Below are 16,998 nucleotides of genomic sequence, written 5' to 3' on the forward strand. Positions count from 1 at the left end.
TATGTATAGTATATGTCTGCATCATGGAATGAAAAGTGAACAGAGATCCTTGAACACACACCAAGTAGACTCATTTCTAAAACAGAGCAGCTGCTGTTGCTAGAGTGGATCACTGTGCATTGGCTAATTAGCTGGACTCAATACCTCATTAACCTGGCTGTTGTGATTCTGGACATAAATGTTTCCATTTGACACAGTGCTCTCGTCTGTCAATGGAACAACATGTTCAGATCTCATCCATAGGCTGTGCAGACATGCTTATTGTATCTTTTGCTTTTAAATCAGAGCCTAATAAATAGCCAGTGTGCCTATTAATTAAGTAGCTTAATAAAATGACATGATACTGTTCATGTCATTTATAGCTGATGAAGGGGTTTGCAGCATAAAATAGTAACACCAGAATGGATGTTAATGGTGAAAAGTGTCACACCAAACCAGATCATGAAGATTGATCTAATTCCTCTTTAATCTGGAGCTCAGGTCAATTTGGGTAGGGCAGTTTGCTTCCACTTCTATGAATTAACTCAAAATTTCACTCTTCTTTTTTCTCAATGGAGTGCTGTTCATCAGCACAGGAAATAGTAGTAGTAGTAGTTCAAACATGTGAAACAACATCATTGATCATATTGTTTTAAACCATGTAAGAGGTGATATTTTAAAAAAACCATTTGAAAAGAAGTTCTTGCTGTGTTCAAGTTTACAAGATTCTAATTGAAGTAGTTAAACATTTGCCATTACACACCTCAGTAAATCTGATTCCCTTGCCTTATGTTTTCAAATTGTTAGTGGTATCCTGTGTAGCACAATGACCACATTTTACTTTTTAAAGCTTTGATGGTTATTTCCTTGTGGGTTATTGTATAGAACGCTTTTATATTAATTAGCTTTGCTTTTATCTTTTTTGTTTGTTTGTTTGTTTTTTTAATTATAATATGTGCTTATTTAACCATGTTTGTTAAGGATATGCACTTGAAAATTCTTTCTTTAGTATTCTGTCCCACATTCTGCTCAGACAATTGATTCTTTCTGCGTGACATCATGTTGCTTTTCCTGCTCATATATCAGCTGTTATTTTTTCTTTCTTTCCCCCCCCCCCCCCCTAATTTTTTTCCTTTTCCCTTCTCTTCTCTTTTATTTTTCTTTTGTCTTCAGCCTGTTCTGCAAACTTGGAGTTCTTGTCAGGCATAGGATTTCACTGTTTGGTAAGGAGACCCTTGACAAATACTAGCATGGCCATCACTTGGTTTTCTTTGCCATTTTTGCATTGTGTTAAGTGCTGCTTTGTTGCATGCTGCATGGCTGAAATGCATGGTCTACACAGACCACCAGTTGTTTAGACTGGTAGATGAAAGACTTTTTTAGGTGGAATAAAAAGCTTTTTTAGTTTTCAGTTTGGGGGGGAGGGGCTGGGGATTGTTTAGTTTTCTGTGTGTCTTAACTAACATTTGGGTTTCATTATCGTATCAAAGAATTTTGATGAGTAAATTAAAATGACTGTTTTATAATGTTGGGAAAAACATTTGACAATCAGAACTGCACATTTGTATTGGAAAGTCGTTAAGGAAAAATTAAAAGTGGGCTGAAATGCTTAGTTATTTTCTGGGGAATTCTTGAATATTCCCAGACGTGCTTGACTCTTCATACGCATGTGTACTCTCTTTCTGGTATTATGTGACCTTGGCAGGAGCTCAGTGTTTGTCTTATGCCATGTGAAAATCACTGAATTGAACTCAACTTGAAGTCTGTATCAAGTGTATGCATTATATGCAATGTGTGGCACAGTCGTGTTCTTTGCAATTTTTTCTTGTGCCGTGGTGCTAGGAGAGTTGGAATAGTATATCCTATGCATACAAGGCTTCTATGGTGGATGCAGTGCAAACTTTAGCATCCATGAATGTACCTAACTGGGGAATTATCTAGTCAATTAGAATTCCCTTATGGTAACATGCATCTAACTCAATTCCTGCATATTTTGTTCAATTTGAAGGGAAGGAACTCGCTGCAGCAGTGTGGTGTTTATAAATTTTACAGACCATTTGCGAAAACCATTAAACTAAGAAGAAAGATTGGAAGGTTTTTTGGCATGGTCGCTTTTAAATATTTTGGGAGGAGCTGAGTGGGTTTGCCTATAAAGCCAAAAGATCATAGGAGGAATGGCGTTATTTCTGCAGCTGTGTGGCATTGTTGCAGCTTTTTCTGAAGGGTGGAATATATCACAAATCTACACATAAGCTCTGATTTATACCCTAGATTATTTCTTCAAAGAATGAACTAGCTCAGGTATACTATTAAAATTTTGGAAATATTTTTTATTATTTGTGCATTTGGTTTTCAGAATTTTTTTTTTCTAAAGTGAGTCATGGTTGAAATTAAAAACCTAAGTCAACGTAAGTTTCTTCAGTACTGAGGAAAAGAACTTTTCTATTCCACATCGCAGCTTACTTATTTCCCATTGCTTGGCTGGGTTCAAGTGCTAAATCAGATAGGATCAGCTGATTATTTGTGATGGCTACAGTTTAACTCTTTTCCTAGACTGCAGTAACTAACAGAGTACAAAATCTTGATGCCAACACAGTAGTTTTGGCATGATTTGTGACAGGGTCATCGTGAGACTACAAAGCATGATTGGGTTGTTTACTGTGGACTTAATAACTCAAAGTCACCATATAGTTTGCCTTCCCTTGCAAGTGAATTGCATGATGTGAGAAAATCTGATTAAGAGAGTTGCGCTTATTCCAGCAGAGACAAAGACTGTAGAAGAGGAGAAAATGCTCATAACAGAGCACAGCTGGGGCCTAGAAAGTTATTTTTGTGTTTTGAAGACATCTTCTGTGAGCAAGCATTGCTCAATAATAACTTTCATGGATAGTGTGGGGTTTCCTATAACAAATACCTAAATTCTATATAGTTTTGCTGTGTAAGTATTTTATATTACTGTGAATTTGAATGGTACTTCTGAATCTTTAGCTGCATTTATGAAAGTCATTAGTGAAAGTCATGTAGCTTAAGATGGAGATAAAAGTTTTAAAAAATGGGAAATTAAGCATGTGTGTCTTACAGAGTAAACTTAAATGGTCACATTTGATATCTGAGAGTGTCATTGAGATTATGGAATTATTATTCAGCATGGAAGCATTATTTCTTTACAATGTGAAAGTAAATTTTGACAACTCTTTGGGAGCTGTGGCTCTACATCAGGAAGACTACTGATTTAGTTTCATTAGTATTATTGGGCAGAAATGGAAAGATTTAAGTGAATAATTTTGGTGAATTGAACATATTAATTTATATTTTCTTAAATTTAAAACCAAATTTGTAGAAGTAGCCTGATTCAATTTTTATACTGTTTAAATTTCTAGTAAGCCATTATATTCTGGAGCAGGTTGCTGAGAATTTGTGGCTGCCCCATCCCTGGAAGTTTTCAGGCTGTGTTGGATGGGTCTTTGAGCAAGCCTTGTCTAGTGGAAGGTGTCCCTGCCCACAGCAGGAGGTTGGACCTAGATGATCTTTAAGGTCCCTTCCAACCCAAGCCATTCCATGATTCTGTGGTGGTCTAATCTGCAGACTGGTGTACTTTGAATACTTCCCTCCATGCTTGCTGTCATTAGCACAGTCCTGCACTCTTTTCATCAGCATGGACACTCCTACCACCAGAGCATCAAAATAATAAGGAAAATGTTTGATCTGACAAAAAACCTTAATCTTTTGGGATGGTGATTTTCGTAGGGTTTTTTTAGGCCGCCTCAGCTTTCTTATCTGCTTGCTGTCCCATTGCATGATCACATGTGCCAGTGGAAAAAAGGTGAGGCTGCCTGGCTGAGGCAGCTGTGGAAGCTGTGGTTCAGGTTTGTTGAATTTGCTGTGGATGAGTGCCACAACAGTATTTCCTAATTTTGGTAGCTTAGAACAACTAAGTTCTCAGTGCTGCAACAAACCTCCCACACCTTCCTTGCAATTTATCTTTTAAAATCTCTAGTTCACTGAAACAATCACTAATTTTACTTGAATGTTTGCTTGCATTTTTAAGAAATAACAAGCAGTGAGAAAATACAGTATGCTGTATCGCTGTATGCAGATAGAAATATTTTCAGAAGTCTTAAACCTTCAATTTTTTTCTACTTTTTGTTATTTAATTAAGAAAAATTAACAAGAAGCAAGACAAGGCAGTTTCATTTTTGCATAATTTCATTAAAAAAAGTAAATTTTAAAATAGGTTGTGGTTCAAATTTGTGTAGCGTACATATGTTCTGGACTTAAAAGGTGATCTTAGAGGAAGGAGGCTTCTACATGGCAGCATTTTGGGATGTACATATGTATAGAAGGCTTGTAGCAAGTCCTCTTTTTACATACCTAAATGGGAAAAATAATTACACAATATGTGTATTATGTATTATGGACTGTTATTCATGTGGGCCCAATTAAGCTATAAATGACTGCAGACTATGTGGAACACTGGGGAACTAATTTTTTAATGACATTTTTCATAAGTGTTCTCTTCCTGCAGTAGCAACTTTTGGAAGTTAACAGCTTTTATGTTACTGAGAGAGGGAAGATAAATAATGAGATAAACTTGAATTAATTAAAGAAAAAATTAGAGATGTCAAATGAAAACCAGACAATACACTGCAGCTCTAATTAACCCCACATTTAAGTGCTTCCATCTTGACTGCCTCAGCTATTTTATGAAAGATGCTTTCTTACCTCTAGTTACTGCACTTGTGTAAACAAGGCTAAGACAAAAAACTGCATGTTTTTTAACTTGAAATTATGCAGAAGTTCAGTTGCTCTTCTGCTATGTCATTTATTCTTTCATTAAATCCAGAGGTACAGTTAGCAGCGTGTCAATAAGCTATACTCTATGCTCAGCTTAATTGGTGGATAATTTTCCTCCCTCTCTAGGAAACGATGCAACATCAATAGTCAACTGTCTTCATATTCTGGGACAGACTTTGGATGCAAGGTAATACCGATTATATTTTCTAAAGTACAAGGAAAATCACTGGAGAAAGAAATGTGCATTTATATTTAGGGTATTGTGTAAGCCTACAGAATTTCAGCACTCAAGAAGTTACAGTGCTGAAAAGATTTCCCACTGAAAAACAGGTCAGTTACCAGGATTTGACAGGATGCTATTTGTAGGTTACACTTCGAACTTCATTATTGATCAGTGCTGTCCAGAATCTTCTGGCTATTAGTTTATGTGGTCCTAATCATGTGACTTCCTCAAAACCACAATAAAGTTAGAAATATTTTATTATTTTCCTTACACTGTTTAATAAAAAAATTCAGGAGTTAAATTCACAGTAAATCTGTCTCATAGAGTGTCTTTGCAAAATTAATTCAGGTTCTAATTTGAAAAAAACCCAAACCCTTTGCGTAGAATTCACTGTTATTTTTGTGTTAAATTGAGCTGCTTGAACTATTATTGTGAGGTTTATGGATGACACAACCTTGATAGAATGGAGGGTAATGTGTTGCTTTCCATTTACTGTAAAGTCAACCATCTCTGAGGATAGTTGATTTTAAATCTTCACGGTTTTAAACAAAATATGATAGCTTAAACTGGAAATTTTAGCTCCATTGAAATTTTAAGTTAACATTTTCACTTCGCATTAAGTCTCAAAACAGTTGGCTGCATTATTTGCAGATACTTCTTTTTTCTCGATATCTTTGCAGTTGCTGTTATGGACAAGTTTTACATTCCATTTGCTAGGGGTTAGAGTCATGATCATGGCCATTAATATGGCTCAGCTCTTGCATGGTGTGCCTTTAATTTGCGATGTCTTGGTTTTGTTTGTCTGAAATTGTTCATGGTCCATGCAGGCACATAGACTGAATACAGATACAGGTGAAGGTCACTGATTCAGCTCTTGGTAGACATGTGAAAATAGCTCCAGGTAGAGATTAACAAATTAATGGAGGTAACATGCAAGTTTAAAGATACTGCTTTTGGAACTGTATATATTCACGCTTTCAAATAAACAGTCAGACTGAAAAAACTGGACTGAACTCAATTTACAAAAGAACATCACCTCAATTTATTTCATGCATGCCTAAATGGATACTTTCCTTAAACAAAGGATCTTTGTAATTGATCTGGTTAAATCATATAAGGAAATAATTCTCCTGGATTATATCTTTACATCATTGATTATGGTGCTATAGTTACATAATAAATGCATTTATTGATTGATTGATTGATTTTTACAGATGTGATTGTTTTTACTCATTCCTTTCTGATGCCATTGATCTGGAGACAGAAATGTGACTGTTATAATTAGGAAGATATTCTGAGTTCTAGCTTGAGACAGTTCTCTTTCTAGAGTCAGAAGTCACAGACTTACTCATTCTTATTTTTGTTATGTACTTTTCGGTTTTCCTCTCTGAAGACAAATCAATCACCTTATAAATTTTGAAGGACTATTTGCTTGGCAGATAAAGTATCCTTATGTTCTGCAGGATACCTATGAAACTTGTTTTCAGTCAGTTATTCTGGTCTGAGTTGGTTTTATAATGTTAAAAGATGAAAGATTTTTCTTCAGATCTCTGTTATCTATTTCATGCAGCCCAAGACTAAGGTTTATTCCATGCTTGTCTAACGGAATATTCTTCTTCATTCTTTTTGCGTGCTATAAACAGGACTGTGATGAAAACTGGTCTGGAATCTGTTAGGATGGCATTGAGAGCATTTTTGGACAATGCTGCTGAGGATCTGGAGAAAACAATGGAAAATCTTAAGCAAGGCCAGTTTACACACAGCAGAAACCAGCCAAAAGGAGTTACACAAATAATTAATTATACCACAGTTGCTCTCCTGCCAGTGCTATCTTCGTTATTTGAGCATATTGGACAGCACCAGTTTGGGGAAGATTTGATATGTATGTATCATATTATCATATATGTATGTAGTAAGCATTACTAGATCCTCAATTTCTATTAAAGAAGGACAAATCCTATGTTATTTTGACAATTTTTTTTTTTTAATTTAATCAAACTTTTGCAGCAATCAACCAAAAACATTCTGCAGGTTTTAGTGGACTCTGAATAGATATTGAAGCAGATGTATCCATGATTACAATGTCAGAAGGATCAATTTTCTTTATAATTTTATCACAGATTTACTCTGACTTTCTTTTTTGTGAGAATTCACTTTGTGCAACTTGCTTTGTCTTTACTCTGTCTATAGATAAGGTTATACTACTACTGTTCTATATACTAAGAATTATGTTATACCATCATACATGCACCTCAGTTTCAGTTAGAGGGGAAGCCGGGTGGGTCCTTAAATTTTGAAAATTCAAGGGAAAAGGGAAAAGTGGAAGGAGCTCCTGAAGATTTCAGGCACCAGAGAAGGGAATGTATGAGAGCCTGTGTATTGGATATCTGTAAAGGTTCTGATTGTAGTGGGTTCAGTGGTCCTTTATTTTCCCAAACCCAGAATTTTGCAGACATTGCAGTCTGTGCACTAAAGTTTAATATTATATATTTTAGGAACTCAGAGAAATATCACTGTCCAGGTGGCACTAAAAGGTGGTAATCCTGCCCTGCATAGCTAACTCAGTTACTCAGTTATGAAAATACATGAGAAGGACCTGAGGAAAATAATACTAAGCTACATTTTTTATCTTTTTAAACTCTGTAAAAAGTATTATTTAAGGTAGCTTTAAAATAATTCCTAAAAAATTTGGAGTTGTATTGATGGATTTGAAAATCATGAGATGTAAACATACACTTTTTTCATTAAACTATTTCTGTAAAATTCCAGACACTGTGATGATATCCAAAAAGTAATTTGTTCATTCTTAACCACTTTTTCAGGCATCAGCATGTTCATGCCTTGTATAATTTTTGGTCTCTGGTTTCCCATGTTTTGGAACTTAATATTTAGCTTTGAATTCTTTATCACTTGACTTGGTGTTCTTATTCAGCTATTCTACATAGTGGTGTAAAATACTGAATTTAGAAATAATGAACTGAGAAAGAATGATTATTTAAAACTGGGCCTATTTATTTTGTGTAGAGCATAGTGGAAAGACACACATCTTCACTTTACATTTTTTCTAGAGTTAAGATTTATCTTACTTGTACAAGCATCTTGACCTGGTGCTGGTACCTGAGAGTACTAGTTACAAAGTATACTTGGTGGGTGGATCACGCACAAAGATGGGTCAGTCTGCCTGAAGTTACTATTATAATATAAAAACACTGAACTCCAAGATGAGCTGAACTAAAATCACAGAACAGTACAGGGCTGGGCCATGTAGCTTTGGTAAAATATCTTGTAGGCTCTCCCAGCCCATGAAGTCTTACCCTGTTTTACTAACAATATTTCATTCATTGCATCTTGGGGGATGATATTAGCACTGTAGGAGAGACTACAAAAAATTTCTATGGGCAAGAATGGGTGTGTTGTCCTTTTTGATGGTGCTTACAATGTTATTACACTTTTGCTGCAGAGTGCATTACAAAAGCTTTTTTCAAATAGATTTTAAGATTATTGTCACAGTTTTATGACTGAATTACGTGATAATTTTAAAGCATCCTTTGGTGAAATATACGGACTAAAGAATTATTTATTGTTTTTAATCCTTCCTAAGTTTAAAGTGTAAATTAAGTGCACGCTATTAGCTAATATCAGTGCCTAAATTAAAAAAAAATAAAAATATATATATATAAACTGTAATTAAATATCTGATTAACAGGATTACCTTTATTTTGCACAGTGGTCTTCTCTTTATGAAGGTATCATGTGTAAAGAGTTGGTATGCCATTAATTTAATAATATTAGTGCTCTAGTGAAATAGGTACTGTTTTAGCTATTAACATAACATTTAAGTAAATGGAAGTTTTGAGTAAAAAGTATGGCACTCAGATGTCCAAAGACTTTTTGTATTCAGTGGGTGATTTCTGTGAATTTCCTTTGCTAGCTTAATATTTTTAATTCCTTTATTGTCTAAAGAAATTTATCTTAATTCTTTGGGAATGTATTGAGAAAAAATGACAAAGAAAAATCTCTTTGTAAATATAGTTTTCTTCTTCTCTTTAGTGGAAGATGTTCAGGTCTCTTGTTACAGAATATTGGCCAGTTTATATGCTCTGGGAACCAGCAAGAGTATATATGTAGAGAGGTAAGAAAGAAAATAGTTCTTCCATTTTTAATATATGCATTTATATTTAGCATCGTGAATTTGCAGTTCAGAAAATAATATTTGAGGGTATTATTGGAAAGACATCTTGAGAGGAAAAAATGATGTGTTCAGATGTTAAGTGGAATGTAGGTGCATTTACTATAATATGCTTGAAATATTGCATTTTATGTTTGTCAAAATATTTTTCTTAAAATAAAAATTACAAATAAAATTATCTGACATTTTAATAAACAACACTTGAATTGAGGGTTAACTGAGGTATTGTAAAATTATGTCATTCAGCTCAGCAATTGTTATATTCTCCCTTCTATAATGTTTGATCATGATGTATATTTCTTTCTCATTGCCCTAAATTTAACTTAATTTGTTACTCGTACAATACTATTTCTTTTCTAGCTCAGTTACCCAGGTAAGTGAGGCATTGAAATTGCTGTTTTATACATCTCTGTTTCTGCTAAACCCCCTCCAATTTACATTTAGTCTGTGTAAGCCATGTTTGGTCAAAAAATAGAGATACCTAGAAAAACTAAGTTCTTAAAACTGAATAGTTGCACTGTAGTGGCTAGCATTGTTCTGCAGGAAGGCTGAACAGAACTCATCCATTTCAGATACTGGCAGCAGTAATCCAGGAAGTTCACTGTCTAGGAAGTGACACTCTCCAGCAGATCAAACTGTGCATAACTCCAGAGCAGCCCCATGTTTACCCTTGTTTACTTGGTGGTGGTACCATAGGCAACAATATGAAAAATCATCAACCAATATTTATGTAAAAAAACCCCCAAACCTGTGGAAAATCAGGCCTTGTTGATTTCATTAAGGACATAAAATTAATATATTTTGCTGTTTGGCAAATAATGGAGATGGGATTTGTTTTGAAGACAATGAAGTTAGATTTAACAAACTAGTGAGTTAGATCTAGAAAGAATAAAATCTCTAAGACCAAGATAAACTGTAGACCGAGGATGAACCTTGTTAAATCACAAGATCAGTTTTGAGGTATTTTACTCCTTTTAACTTGAAAGTTTGATTCTTTCTTGAGTTCAAATTCTGTTTGATTTTTGACACATATGTGACTTGGTCTCTGCTAGGGACTTCTCATCTCTCTAAATTCTGCTGTGATCAATTCAATTGAAAAATAGAAAGACTAGTTTACCTGTCCTGTGAAGACCCAAGTGAAGTGACGAGGCATCACTTGCTTCTTCCTAGAAACAAGCTTAAAAGTTTTGATGCACTAAAAAAAATTTGATTATCAAATGTCATATATTTGAAGATATTAAAGCAATGTCTTTGTGATAAAATTTCAGATTTCTTGATCATTAGAAGCAATTTTCCACTCACATGAAGAACTTGACTTTCATACTAAGTCACTGAATAAGCATGAATATGATTATCACTATTTCTCAGAAAAATGAAATACCACTTAGATAAAATGATAGTTGATTTTGGTCTCTTATTCTGTCCAGTAGCTTTTTCTTAATAGTAGGGATTATACAGTCAGTAAAGCTGAGAGGAAAGTAATAGAACAGGAGGAACTTCTACAATTACTTTGTTTCCCTGTATGTTTTTCATTTTCTGTAAGCTGTGTAGGCCACCTTTGACATTTTATGTCTTTAGATATCATTCATATATTAGCAGAGGGTTGCTAGACTTCTATTTGTATAACATGTTTGTGTGTTGATGATCCTAATAATGTCGTGGCTTTTCTCTTTGAAATGCATTCATCTCAGAATACAGCCCCAAGGTGTGGTCAGTCAGTGTTTACCAGTGACTGCACTGGTGGTCCCTTCCAGCCTTACCCATTCTGTGTCCCTTTGGTCAAAGCTGTGTGTCATTAATGGTGTTTCTTAATTCACAGGCAACGATCAGCACTCGGAGAGTGCTTGGCTGCTTTCTCAGGGGCCTTTCCAGTGGCTTTTTTGGAAACTCATTTGAACAAACATAATATCTACTCAATCTACAATACCAAGAATGCGAGAGACAGAGCAGGTATTTCCAGATACTAAGGTCATGATTATGAAAACATGATTTCACTATAAATGCTGCTTGCCTTAAGATGTGTTTTGCATACATTTGATGGGTTTTGCATACATTTTAAAGTACAAGAATTTTCTTGTGATTTCATGGTTGTATTATTGTCTAAATCTTTATTTCTAAATCAATTTTCTAATCAATTTGTTGTCTAATTCTGATAAAACTGATCATCTTATGTTCCTAGTGTTACTGATATTTTAATTTTGAGGTACCGTTCTCAAAAGACTGCTTTGGAATTAAATTAAGAGACTGCACATTTTAAGTACCTCAAATACTCTATATTTGATCGTAAAATTATGCATTCTCATCAGTAGCTTTGGTTCCTCAGTTTACATAAACAATATTGGGTCCCTAAAACAGGCATACTTGCAACTGAAGGGAAATATCTTTACTGTCTTAATTGCATATTATACCCTTAAAAAGTTAAAAAAAAATGCAGAGTAGTATGTAGGTTGCTTTTTATTTCATTTGACATAAAAGGCAGTACAGATACTTTACAGTGGCAATATGTATGTTTACTTTGCATTTATCTTTTTATTCCATTCTTGACATTCCTTATGCTGCAACACGATTGTTGAATAAGGTCACATGCACAAACTGTTCCTACAATAAATAGAAGTTTCAGTAGAACTTTACAAGCTCTGCATATATGCTGAGTCTGAATCATATTACAGATACACAAAGATGACAGTGTATGTTTGTATAAGATGCCAGTTTATAATGGCAATAATTTTATAATTTCACCTTTATTTTTTTAAAAAGGGAACATAGCAGATTTATTCTCCTGTAGTAGCTGTAGTATCCCAACTTGAAAATATGAACAATTATGCATGCTTGCCATATATTTTATCAGTTTTAATATATCTGGAAGGACAATCCACTGACTTGTCATGATTTTTAACAGAAAATTGAATTTTTTCCCAAAATTGCATGATCTTTGAAGAGACTCAGTGATGTCTGTGTAAAATATATTTGCTCTAAATAGGAGAAGGTACTGCTGTGCAAAAAAGACTGGCCTTAGTACAGGGAGTTGTTAAATGCTGGTAGTGACATTCATATTCACAAGTTGCAGGCTAAATTTTTGTTCTACAGATACCTGTGTACGTCATGGTATGTGTCTGTTAATATGTCAGACATTCAGGAACTACAGACTGTGCTTGCACATATTTTTTTGTAGATGAAAGAAACTGCCTCAAAAAATCGAGACAGCTGCAGTGCCTTTTCAGAGGAAGGTACCAAAAATTCAAATGAATTAAAAAGTAAATATTTACAATCACATATTCACCTCTAGAATCAGTTTCTCAAATTTTCTCAGTTTGTTAGGACAGGCAATGGTTTCTGTTCTTTTAGGATTCCAGGTCCCATCTGATGTGGTGTTGAGAGATATTTCATTGCATCAATTTGTTTCCTCAACTGCAAAACTTATGATGGAAGGGATTTTGAAATTTAAGCTTTATTTTGTATTTAGAAAAGTGCATCTGATTTCTTTAAACTCATTCCACAATATTTACATTGTTGAAGCTTTCATATAGGAATTTTAATTACAGAACTATTCATATAAATTACTCAACAGTATGAAAACATTTTTTATTGTTGTGTTTGGTATGTTTCCTTTGGATCACAAGGGTGCACATGTAAACAGAAAGCAGAAGGTGTACTGAATAGCAGCTGAAAATAATTGTTTTCCTTTTATGACCTAGTATATTGATTTCTGATATTTTTTTCTTTTCCAATAGTTCTGAATTTGCCAACTAGTGTAGAAGAGGTTTGCCCAAATATTCCTTCCTTGGTGAAGCTAATGGAAGAAATAGTGGAACTGGCCGAATCTGGTATTCGTTACACACAAATGCCACATATCATGGAAGTCATACTGCCAATGCTGTGCAGTTACATGTCACACTGGTGGGAGCATGGGCCAGAGAACAATCCTGACAAGGCTGAAATGTGTTGCACAGCCTTGACATCAGAGCACATGAACACTCTGTTGGGTAACATACTGAAAATCATCTATAACAACCTTGGAATTGATGAAGGAGCCTGGATGAAGAGATTAGCAGGTAAGATGTGAAAATTAATTAATAAACAAGCAAATGTGTGTGTATATTCAGAATGTATATATACACACACACACAGGCTCTGAATCACTGTGTTTACCCTGTTAAAGCTGGAGTAGAAGAACTCTCACATTTTTACATTTTTAAGCAATATGGATCTTGACAAACAAGAAATACCAAGTGTAATGAAAAAGCAGTATAAGCAGTATGCTTTAATCTCTCTATAAGTAACATAAGAAGTACCTTAGACTATTCCTTTTTCCCAAGAATATACACATGTGCCTTTTGCAGTATATTAAATTCAAGGACTATAGTAATTTAGCCCCATTTCATTATATAGCAAGTTTTCATTTGCAGCCATTATACAGTTCCTTGCTATTCTGTATGAGTGCTGGATCCTTAAAACCTGGACACAGGTTTTCTAACATATCCATTACAATGAAATGTCAAAATTCTTGTGTCATTTTAGTAATAGTTACATTGATTTAATTTCGTGAACAACTTGAAATTTGATGAGAAACACTTTAATTCTCAGTGTTAAAATCTCTGAGGAAAAGTCACTTCAGTGGTGTGGATTCAATTTTTCAATTAAACTTTCTTACGACTTTTTAATATCTACTGTAGTAGTAATTTCATTCATGGTAGCATTCAGAATTCCTAGTGTTTTGAGAGCTAGTAATGTAATGCACTGTAAGAATAGGTGGCATCTGCCTAAAATTCTGTGTAATTTCATCAGTGTGTTAGGTTAGGTACCAATGGGCCCAGTTGAATTGCTACTTTACATAACTGTTCTTCTGAGTAGATTTTCAAAAAGCTTGTGCTAACAAGTCTAAAATGAATCAGTTGAATCACTCCCATCTATGTGATTCAATACAAGACTTCTTAGTGTGCTGAAGAAATACAGGCAAGCTGTTTCCATGGGTTTTCAAATAACCAGAGCATGCTTTCCAGTTCCTCTTTGCTCAAGTGAGGTTCAAAGCAGAAGCCCGTAAATGAGAAAACTTGTATGTGCACTATGTAGCTGTATATGTATCCATCCATACCATTAAACAACTTTGGCATTGCTCAATAAAAGTATGCAGACAGATACCATGCTGACAGAATACCAGTAAAGAGGTGTTCCAAGTTTTATGATCTTGAAACCTTAATCTGTGAAGCTGCGATTTCTGCCCTCGAAAAAAGTGAATTGGTTTTGTAAAATCCTGACCACATTTAATTCTTGGCAAAACTTCTGCTGATTTCAATGGGGGCAGGATTTGGCTCTGTAGCCTAGAAGTAAGATTCAAGAAAGCGGGAAAAGGTAAAAGATTTTAGTTATATTTTGTGGCCAGGTATATATTATAATATTCATTGCCTTAAATAGTGTTTTCCCAGCCCATCATAAGTAAAGCGAAGCCACAGCTCTTAAAGACACACTTCCTTCCACTGATGGATAAACTAAAGAAAAAGGCAGCAGTGGTTGTATCGGATGAAGAACATCTAAGAGCAGAAGGCAGAGGTGACATGTCGGAGGCTGAACTGCTCATCCTAGATGAGTTCACCACTTTGGCACGGGACCTCTATGCCTTCTACCCTTTGTTGATTAGATTTGTGGACTATAACAGGTATGTGGAGAGGAATAGGTCAATAAATCTCATAAAACCTTCCTTTTTATTGATACCGCCTCTTATCCCTTGATGTGCCTAGCACTGAATTAAAGTGGCTTTTACTCAGTCTGGCAATCTTGCAGTTGCTCAAGCTAATGCTTTCTGACTTGTAGGAGGAGCTGGGGTCTCTTTGAGAAGAAAACAAAACAAAATTGCAATCCAGATCTATTGGATTTTAAGGGTTTTGAAATACGACATCAAAAAGCCACTGCTACCAGAAAGGATTAAAAGCATTTATTATTGGTTTTGTTGACTTGTATCCTTGTAAAATGTCAAAAAGTGATTTCAAAGCATAAAGACAATGAGGATTATCCCCTTTTTCACCCTTTCACCGAATTTTAGGGCAAAATGGCTGAAAGAGCCCAATCCTGAAGCAGAAGAGCTGTTCCGCATGGTGGCTGAGGTCTTCATTTACTGGTCGAAGTCTCATGTAAGTAATTCCTTGGTAATTACTTGTTTTAATGACATTTCTTAATAGGTAGATCAGTTATTTAGTGGTTATGTTTATAAAACACATTTAAAGACAGAAGTGAAACTGCAGATGGGAAGGTTTTAATGACTTACATTTCTGACACTTATGAAATGGCAGAGAAGATAGGAGAGTTGGGTAGGTATTTCGTAACGTAGTAAACTGACTAACGTTATTTTTCTTACAGATTCTGGTTTGTTTGTTTGTTGTGGGTTTGTGGTTTGCTTGGTTTGTTGGTTTTTTGGGATTTTTTAAAAATATATTAAGCTCATTGCATTTTGTATCCTTACCCTATTTTTTTCTTTTCAATTATTTTAACCCCATGGCCTTTTTGTAATCACACCTAGTAAGTACTGATACTTCTTAAATAAAACATGATTCAGTGAATACTGGAACACAAAGAATTAAAACCCTAAAAGAGTCTAATTTCTTTGTGTTGACTGTTGTCTATACTAAATTTCTTTATTTGCTGAAGTTTCAATTCTCTCAAGTCTGGGGAACTTTTATTATAAGATTTATTATAAACAACACTGTGCACGAAAAGTGATTACACTGTAGATAGATACTGGATAATGAAATCACCTGTGTATTCATAATTTCAGTCTTTTAATTAAATGTTTTCTTATGTACCTGAATATAGTGGAAATTTATAATGCAGAAAGATGGAATGAATAATTTACTCGTGAGGGAAAACCTGGACAATATTTTTATATTGAATTGGAGGAGGAGTGAGATTTTTATCATGTCTTTTTCATAGCTAGGGAAACACTTCCTTCTCTCTAACATGAGGAAAATCCCCAAACATACACCACCTGAGTTATGCAATGTAAATGAAGCTGAAATTCAAGGACATTGTTGATCATCTGTTCATTTATGCTGCCATTGTCTTAACTTGTGGATTCTACAGATTTCTACTTAATTTGTATTTTTCTTTAAGGTATGTTTAGATAGAGTACTCATTTAAATGCTTCTAACTGAGATCTTCTACATATTTACAGAATTTCAAAAGGGAAGAGCAGAACTTTGTGGTACAAAATGAAATCAACAACATGTCTTTCCTTATCAGTGACACCAAATCTAAGATGTCTAAGGTAGTGTTAAGATTTTCATATTTTTCTCTTTGCATAGGGAAGGAGTCAGGAAGACTCCAGAGAAGCACCTTTTATGGTTCGATTTTGTTTGTTCGCTTGTTTTGGGGAGGAGGGCATTTGCTTTTGGGGTTTTTTTTCCTTTTTCTGGTAAAGAAACCTGTTGAGAACACTGGGATGAGATGCAAAACCCAGTCGTTTGAGAAACACACTGCAAAATAATGGCAATGTTAAAATGCCAGTTCCAGTGGATGAGGTCACACCTGCATAGGTAATAAGGAAATTGTCAAACCAGAGACAAGTACAAAGTTTCTAGTACAATTCTTTTGTTTAATATTGGATTTGGTTTCTTCTTCATCTTTACTTTATTCTGCAGGCAGCAGTTTCTGACCAGGAAAGGAAGAAGATGAAGCGAAAAGGTGACCGCTACTCCATGCAAACCTCTCTCATTGTGGCAGCACTAAAGAGATTGCTTCCAATAGGCCTAAACATCTGTGCTCCTGGAGACCAAGAGCTAATTGCACTGGCCAAAAATCGATTTAGCATGGTAGGTGCTGTTTT

General features: G+C 34.8%; 1 protein-coding gene across 6 annotated transcripts in view; it reads left to right on the forward strand.

The window, feature by feature from the left end:
• Positions 1-16,998, forward strand: part of RYR2 (ryanodine receptor 2) — a 380,370-nt gene that overhangs the window by 293,365 nt on the left and 70,007 nt on the right. For all 6 annotated transcript variants that reach the window (XM_088053181.1, XM_088053183.1, XM_088053184.1 and 3 more), the window contains 10 exons: positions 1,153-1,202; positions 4,900-4,960; positions 6,640-6,878; positions 9,047-9,128; positions 11,005-11,135; positions 12,917-13,237; positions 14,598-14,838; positions 15,223-15,310; positions 16,348-16,440; positions 16,814-16,984. In XM_088053181.1, the coding sequence (XP_087909307.1) occupies positions 1,153-1,202; positions 4,900-4,960; positions 6,640-6,878; positions 9,047-9,128; positions 11,005-11,135; positions 12,917-13,237; positions 14,598-14,838; positions 15,223-15,310; positions 16,348-16,440; positions 16,814-16,984 (1,477 nt within the window). The remainder of the gene's footprint in view (positions 1-1,152; positions 1,203-4,899; positions 4,961-6,639; positions 6,879-9,046; positions 9,129-11,004; positions 11,136-12,916; positions 13,238-14,597; positions 14,839-15,222; positions 15,311-16,347; positions 16,441-16,813; positions 16,985-16,998) is intronic.

The sequence above is a fragment of the Pseudopodoces humilis genome, chromosome 3 (assembly GCF_049639895.1).
Source record: "Pseudopodoces humilis isolate 2021_Gansu_Grassland_sample_001 chromosome 3, ASM4963989v1, whole genome shotgun sequence".
Classification (NCBI taxonomy): domain Eukaryota; kingdom Metazoa; phylum Chordata; class Aves; order Passeriformes; family Paridae; genus Pseudopodoces; species Pseudopodoces humilis.